Source organism: Nicotiana sylvestris, chromosome 8, assembly GCF_000393655.2.
Source record: "Nicotiana sylvestris chromosome 8, ASM39365v2, whole genome shotgun sequence".
NCBI lineage: Eukaryota > Viridiplantae > Streptophyta > Magnoliopsida > Solanales > Solanaceae > Nicotiana > Nicotiana sylvestris.
This window is the reverse complement of record NC_091064.1, coordinates 93631504-93640002: the sequence shown is the minus strand read 5'-3', so window position 1 is coordinate 93640002 and position 8499 is coordinate 93631504. Positions and strand designations below refer to the sequence as shown.

General features: G+C 42.6%; 2 protein-coding genes across 2 annotated transcripts; both read right to left on the bottom strand.

Moving 5' to 3' along the window:
- Nucleotides 1-915: 915 nt before the first annotated feature.
- Nucleotides 916-2792, bottom strand: LOC138875392 (uncharacterized). The gene is made up of 4 exons (XM_070154218.1): nucleotides 2620-2792; nucleotides 1795-1957; nucleotides 1264-1557; nucleotides 916-993 (listed from the first exon to the last, which is right to left on the bottom strand). Exons 1-4 carry the CDS (start codon nucleotides 2790-2792, stop codon nucleotides 916-918), a joined length of 708 nt encoding a protein of 235 aa, XP_070010319.1.
- A 1115-nt stretch (nucleotides 2793-3907) lies between these two features.
- LOC104211307 (uncharacterized) lies at nucleotides 3908-5430 on the bottom strand. The gene is made up of 2 exons (XM_009760346.2): nucleotides 4923-5430; nucleotides 3908-4524 (listed from the first exon to the last, which is right to left on the bottom strand). Exons 1-2 carry the CDS (start codon nucleotides 5428-5430, stop codon nucleotides 3908-3910), a joined length of 1125 nt encoding a protein of 374 aa, XP_009758648.2.
- Nucleotides 5431-8499: the final 3069 nt, after the last annotated feature.

Genomic DNA, 8499 nt, shown 5'->3' with positions numbered 1-8499 from the left:
CCTGACAAAAGGGATGTTAGTGCCATCGAATAGCACTAGTATGTATAACTAAACACCATCAAATTAGAAAGAACATTCATACACAAATAAGGAAATCACAGGTATCACTCCAAAGCTTTAAATGATCACAACATTATCAATAAGAAAGAATTACACAACCTTCACATCATGTTTCCATAGCCTTTAGTTGGGTATTTCGTACCGTTCCACATCGTTCACATTGCCACCGCTTTCTTGAGCGGAGTCCGATCTCGACCCGATCGGCAAGGCCGTCTGCCGGAGACATTACCAATATTCTATTCACACTTTCCAGTTTCAATCATCAATGCATAACCGCCATGTGTATATGTCATGAGTCCGATCACGACCCGATCGGCTAGGTTGCTTAACCGAGGCATTACCATTTTCCATTATTCATCTCACTCCAATCTTTGGTTACACATGTATTAGTTTACTGGCACTTAGGGCCACAATTTTCACATTCCACAATTCACGTTTTACATTGTTCCCATTTTCAACATTAGGTTTGTAATTCAAGAGACTATGGCACACAAGAGCAAATAGGGTGTAGGCGTGGATAAGACTTCATGTAAATGGCACAACAACGCACTTCAATTTCAATCTAAGGTCTAAGCATTTTGATACATGATTCATAGTCCTTGCACCTTTTCAAATTATCAAGAATAGAACGTTGATCAATTTGAGATGCAGTTTCCACGAATATAAGGTTGCATCACCAAGTCAAGTGAAATAGCCATCAATACAACAATTCAATTGCCACTACGAGCTTTTGGGTTTAGGGTGGAAATTTTTCAAGTGGCCTCATATCCTCCCCCTCTCAAGATCATTCGTCCTCGAATGAGGATCAAGGTTCTCTTATTACCGATCTCTATACAACCTACTGCTTACATACTATTAGTCTCCAAATTTGGTCAACTCCCTGAATTTCTGAAAATTTCGCCAGAGTTTCCTTTGTATGTAGGCCTTATCAACCTATCAGAGAGCCCCAGATAATATCATAACAGCATAACCATATTTCATAAATGTAACATAACTTGTACAATCATCAATCATGGTCGTATAGGCAACATTTTACCAAAAGGGGGACAGTTTTACATAGATCAAGTCTAAAGATAAGAGTTTATAGAAGCTAAATGCATAAAAGCTATTACATTACTATTCAAACAAATGTGGATACTTCCTTTTCATTTCATCCTCGGCTTCCCAAGCGGCTTCCTCAACTTGCTGGTTCCGCCATAATACTTTCACGGATGCAATTTCCTTATTTCTCAATTTCCGAACTTGCATATCAAGAATGGCAACTGGAACTTCTTCATATGACAGCTCTTCATTAACCTCAATAGTCTCAACTGGCACAATAGAGGACAGATCTCCCACTACCTTTCTCAACATGGACACATGAAAGACCGGATGTACCATTGACATCTCGGGTGGCAGCTCGAGCTTGTATGCCACCTGACCAATCCTCTGAATGATTCTGTACGGTCCGACATACCTCAGACTCAATTTTCCCTTCTTTTCAAACCGCATGATGACCTTCATAGAGGAAACCTTCAGAAATACCCAATCATCTTCTTTGAACTCTAAATCTCTGCGACGCACATCCGAATAGGATTTTTGGCGACTCTGAGTTGTTTTCTATCTCTCCTTAATAATCTTGACTTTCTCCATGGCCTGATGCACGAGGTCCAACCCTATCAATTTCGCTTCTCCAACCTCGAACCACCCAATGGGAGACCTACATCTCCTACCATACAGTGCTTCGAATGGTACCATCTGAATACTAGCGTGGAAGCTATTGTTGTAACCAAATTCTATGAGTGGCAAATGGTCATCCCAACTACCCTTGAAATCAAGAGTACAAGCGCGCAACATGTCTTCAAACGTCTTAATAGTCTGCTCTGCTTGACCATCGGTTTGTGGATGAAAAGCTGTACTAAGATTTACTTGCATACCCAAACCTTACTGAAACCACTACCAAAAGTTGACTGTGAACTGAGCCTCTCGATCTAAAATGATTGAGACTGGAGTGCCATGTAGCATGAATATTTCTTTGATATACAACTGAGCATACCGTTCCACTGTGTCGGTAGATTTGACTGGCAGGAAGTGCGTTGACTTTGTGAGTCGATCAACAGCACCCAAATTGAATCGAACTTTCACGTAGTGCGTGGTAACCCTACCAAATTGAGTCGAACTTGCTGAGAATTCGGACATTTTGCCACAAAGTCCTCCACATCTTTCTTCATGTTATTCCACCAATAAATTTCCTTGAGATCATGATACATTTTTGTAGAACCTGGGTGCACGGAATACCTGGAAGTGTGAGCTTCTGCCATGATCCTTTCTCGAAGACCGTCGATATCAGGAACACATAGGCGGTCTTGGTACCATAGGGTACCATCATTCATGCCAAAGGAAAAAGTTGTGGTTTTATGTTTGAGAATCCCCTCTTTCAGTTGTGCTAACAACGGATCCACAAATTGCTTCTCTTTCATCTCTTCCACAACCGATGATTCAGCCCTATTCTGCACAATTACTGCTCCTTCATTAGAGTCCACAAGGCGAACTCCCAAACTAGCCAACTGGTGAACCTACCTGGCCAACAGCCTCTGATGTGCCTCCAAATGAGCTAAACTTCCCATAGATTTTCGACTAAGTGTATCTGCCACAACATTAGCCTTTCCCGGGTGATAGAGAATATCAATGTCATAGTCCTTGAGTAACTCTAGCCATCTTCGTTGCCTCAGATTCAACTCTTTCTTCTTCATAATATATTGATGGCTCTTATGATCCGTAAATACATCCACATGGACCCCATACAAATAATGTCGCCAAATCTTTAGCGCAAACACCACTACTGCCAGCTCTAAGTCATGGGTTGAATAGTTCTTCTCATGATTCTTTAGTTGCCTAGAAGCATAGGCTATAACCTAGCCATGTTGCATTAACACGCACCCAAGCCTGACTCTCGAAGCATCAGAATACACTACAAACCCCTTTGTACCCTCTGGCAGGGCTAACACCAGTGTTGTTGTGAATCTTGACTTCAATTCTTGGAAACTCATTTCACAAGCATTGGACCACTAAAATTTAACTGCTTTCAGCATCAATTTAGTCAATGGAGAGGCAAGAGTAGAAAACCCCTCCACAAACCTCCTGTAGTACCTAGCCAAGCCTAAGAAATTGTGAATCTCAGTTGGAGTGGTAGGTCTAGGCCAATTCTTCACTGCTGCAATCTTTTTTGAGGATCAACCATAATTCCTTCCTTGGAAATGACATGGCCCAAGAACGCGACAGATTCAAGCCAGAATTCACATTTCGAATATTTTGCATACAATTGATATTGCTGAAGAGTCTGCAAAACTGCCCTGAGATGCACAACATGTTCCTCACAACTTCGGGAACACACAAGGATATCATCAATAAACACTATCACAAAGGAGTCTAGAAAGGGCTTGAAGACTCGATTCATAAGATCCATGAAAGCTGTCGGGGCATTTGTTAGCCCAAAAGATCTTACCATAAATTCAAAGTGCCCATACTGAGTTCTGAAGGCTGTTTTTGGAATATCCTGCTCCCTTATCTTCAATTGATGGTACCCGGACCGCAAGTCAATCTTTGAGAAACATGTAGCACCTTGCAATTGATCATATCAGTCATTTATTTTTGGTAGAGGATATTTGTTTTTGATTATGACCTTGTTGAGTTACCGGTAGTCAATACACATCCGCAGCAATCCATCTTTCTTTCTTACAAACAAGACCGGTGCGCCCTATGGTGACACGCTCGGCTGGATGAAACCCTTATCTACAAAATCCTTCAATTGTTCCTCTAGCTCTTTCAATTCTGCCGGTGCCATTCTGTAAGGTGGAATTGATATAGTTTACGTGCCTGGTATCACATCAATCCCAAAATCAATTTCCCTGTCCGGTGGAATCCCAGGGAGTTCATCTGGAAAGACGTTCGGAAATTCATTCACAACTGGTACAGACTCAAGGCTAAGCGCCTCGGCATTGGTGTCCGTGACCCGAACTAGATGATAGATACACCCCTTCTTTATTATCTTAGCGGCCTTAAGGTAGGAAATAAACCAACCTCTAGGCACTACATTATCTCCATTCCATTCAATAACGGGCTCTTTATGAAATTCAAGCCTAATCGTTCTAGTCAGACAATCAAGTTTGGCAAAGCATGAATAAAGCCAATCCATTCCCATTATTACATCAAAGTCGACCATCCCTAACTTAATAAGATCGGTCGAGGTATCCCTACCCCGTAGCGTAATAACACATCCTCTATAAACCCGAGCAACTGTAATAGACTCACCAACTGGGGTAGACACCAAAAAGGGCTCATGAAGTTGATCCGGCTCTATCCCGAATCCCATAGCAACAAAAGGGGTAACATAGGACAAGGTGGAACCACGGTCAATAAGTGCATACACATCATGAGATTGGACAGTCAGAATACATGTAACAGCATCTGGAGAAGCCTTGCAATCTGGCAACCACTCATAGCATAAAACTGGTTGGGTCCTCCTGAACTCGATGCACCACCCGTAGCTGCACCACGCCTTGCGGGTGCTGGGGTACCTCGAGTTGGGGAGGGGGCTGAAGATGTAGGAGCTACCTGGATGGATGACTGAGTTGTGCCCCTACCCGCTCCCTGGCAGGATGCACAACAATGTCTCTGAATATGACCCCTCATCCCACATCCAAAGCATATAGGTAACTCTAGATAGCAAGTCCCTAAGTGCATATTCTCGCACCTGGGGCACGGGGACCTCTGCTGCTGTTGGGGCCTCTCTCCTGACCGAACCCATTGATGGGATCCCCTGCTGCCCTAACTGGGCCTGAAACGACTCCACTGCTGCTAGCTGGGCCCTGACGGTGGTGCACTGGATGAAGACTGTGAAATAGACTGGGAAGGCCCTGATGATCCTCCCCTGAAAGCTGATCTTCCCCCACTTAGTGACTCTCCCATATTGCCCATAGACTGGGCCTTGCTACTACCCTCTCTCTCCATTTTGTTCTTTAATTTATGGTTCTCTGTGGCCTTAGCAAATGCTACCATCTTCCGATAATTCATGTCGGAATTTAATGCAACTGTAGAAGCATCATTAATGGTCAAGGAATTAAGGCCCTGAACAAACCGACGCACCTTAGCCTCCATTATGGGCAACATATGCATGACATACTTGGAGAAGCGAGCAAACTCCATGTGGTACTCCCACACACTTCTGTTATCTTGCCTCAAATTTTCAAACTCTGCCGAACGGGCTGCCTTTGTCTCAGCATGTAGGAATTGGTCAATAAAGGCATCAGCGAACTCGCTCCACCTCGCCGTAGGGCTCCCCTCCTCTCGGGAATCCTCCCACAACTTAAACCATGAATAGGCCAGTTGCATGCATAACCTTGAGGGTCTTGTGCATCTCATCAATAAAATCCCGAGGGTCTTCTTCTGGATTGGCACCTGCAAACACCGGAGAGTCTAACTGAAGAAATCTGTTCACTCTGGAAATAGTAGAATCCCCTTGCTGGCTGGATGAACTAGGCGCAATATTCGACCTCTGGGCATGGGAGACCACTAGCTGGGTCATTGAATAGCTCCCCTAAGATCCTCATCCAAAATACCAGAACCGGAAGCTAGAGCTGGAGGCGGGACAGGAGTATCAACGAGAGGGATAGTGGTACCCTCCACGGGTGTGGGAACTGGGTTATTCTTCTCTGGAGTAGAAGAATCAGACAGAGTGATAGCAGGGCGGCTACCCTCATCCACAGTATCATGCACTGAATCATCAGCTACTCCTGAGGTGGCATTGGCTGCTTGGCCAATTCTTGGTTTCTTCTTAGGTGTCATTTACTGAAAGATAAAACATTGCACTAATTAGAGAGGGACAGTTTCACCGCACAATCTAGAACATCAAAGAAGGGTGTTATTCCTAAATGCCCAAGTAGCCTCAAACTTGTACATGTGGTCGACTACACACCAATAAGAAGGACTCTACTGGACACGGCTCCGAGACATCCTAGGATACTTTAAAACCTTAGGCTCCAATACCAAGTTTGTCATACCCTAAAATCCGAGGAGCGCGACCGGCGCTCAGCCGAGTAAACTCGACTAAGCAAGCTTGTTAGGTTTCATTCTACCCAAACTAATTCATGATTAAAAAGGAGATGGACTCCATTAATCATATTTAGTAAGTATTTAATTAACAACTTCCATTTCATTTCCATTAGCAGCTTACATCATAATTATCAAAATATTACAAGTTTTATAAATCTTTGCCAAACATCAATATTTCTACTTTAATTCCAATACCCGACACTACCCACAACCTGTCTACGGAGCCTCTAAATACAACTGAAAAGTAATGTAATATGGAAATGCCAGTAACAAGGCTCCGACTATACCTCAAATATAAAGTACATGATGAATAGATGAAACAGGACCACGAACAAAGTGGGGCTCACCAAGTCAACTGAAAGGATGATGCGACACTAGCTGCGACCAACACTGCCTGCTATAGAAACACCTACATCCATTTAAAGACGTAGCGCCCCCGGAAAAAAGGACGTTAGTGCCATCGAATAGCACTAGTATGTATAACTAAACACCTTCAAATTAGACAGAACTTTCATACACAAATAAGGAAATCACAGGTATCACTCTAAATCTTTAAACGATCACAACATTATAAATAAGAAATAATTACACAACCTTCACGTCATGTTTCCATAGCCTTTAGTTGGGCATTTCATAATATTCCACATCGTTCACATTACCACCACTATCTTGAGGGGAGTCCGATATCGACCCGATCGGCTAGGCCGTCTCCCGGAGACGTTACCAGTATTTTATTCACACTTTCCAGTTTCAATCATCAATGCATAACCGCCATGTGTATATGTCATGGCGTTCGATCACGGCCCGATCGGCTAGGCTGCCTTACTGAGGCGTTACCATTTTCCATTATTCATCTCACTCCAATCTTTGGTTATACATGTAGTAGTTTATCGGCACTTGGGGCCACAATTTTCACATTCCACAATTCACGGTTCACATTGTTCCCATTTTCAACATTAGGTATTCAAGAGAGTATGGCACGCAAGAGCATATAAGGTTGTAGGCGTAGATGAGACTTCATGTAAATGGCACAACAACGCACTTCAATTTTAATCTAAGGTATAAGAATTTCGATACATGATTCATAGTCCTTGCACCTTTTCAAATTAACAAGAATAGCACGTTGATCAATTTGTGATGCAGTTTCCACACATATAAGGTTGCATCACAAAGTCAAGTGAAATAACAATCAATACAACAATTCAATTTAATCTTACCGTACTCACACAACCAACGATGAAGCTCAATTTCTAAAAGACGGAGTTTTAGCCATACATACCTCAATAAAGATTTCATTATTCCTTACAAAATTCCGGATCTTTTAGCAGTTCGATCTCTTGGGATAAAGATTTAGGTGCACTCACTTGATTATCTTAAAAGATTTGGCAAGGTTTCATGGAGTAATTTGATGGGAAGCACTTCCCTCTCTAGGACCCTCTCTCTCTCTTTAAAAGCATCAGGAAATATGCTCAAAATGAGCTATAATACTGAATATATTGATAAGGGGTCGGGTTTAAAATTTAGAAAATTGGAGCCCCGAGTCAGGTCTACGATCGCATTTACGATCGCAAAGTGGAAATGCGGCCAGCAGAATGGACCGCAAAAGTGCTTCCAAAATCTGAACATTCTGTATTGGTATGTGGAAGAAATGCGATCCATATACCCGTTCTACGGTCGCATAATGCACCGCAGAACTGCTCCTTACAAAATCCCAAGGAAATTATACGTCGACTATGCGGTCCGCATATCAGTTATGCGATCACATAATGGACCGCATATTTAAACTCAAATTTGACTAACACACTGACTCACTTTGCGGTGACTATTCCTCCTATGTGGTCCGCATACCTGATATGCGACCGCATTTTCGACCGCAAAATCACAATTCTATGGAAAACATTATTTCTTGACTTTTTAATTCACTATTCAATGCAAAGGGGTCTGAACCGCAATTTTACGCATCTCTAACACATGATCCTAATTGCCATTACGAGCTTTTGGGTTTAGGGTGGAAATTTTTCACGGGGCCTCACATTGAAGATGTTTTGGTCCGGGTTGATAAAATTCATTCTTCTGGCAGATTTTGTTATTCTAGATTGCGAGGTAGATTACGAGGAGCCAATTATTCTTGGGAGACCTTTTCTTGCTACGGGTAAGGCTCTTTGTGATGTTGAAGCTGGAGAACTCACTTTTCGAGTTGGTGATGAAAAAGTTGTATTCCATGTGTGTAAGTGCATGTGGCAACCAAATAGCAATGATGTGTGTTCTTTTTGGATTTGGTAACCGATGTCATTGTTGATGATACAAGTGCTACAATCAATTTGGTGATATGTTGGAGGCCTTCTTGCT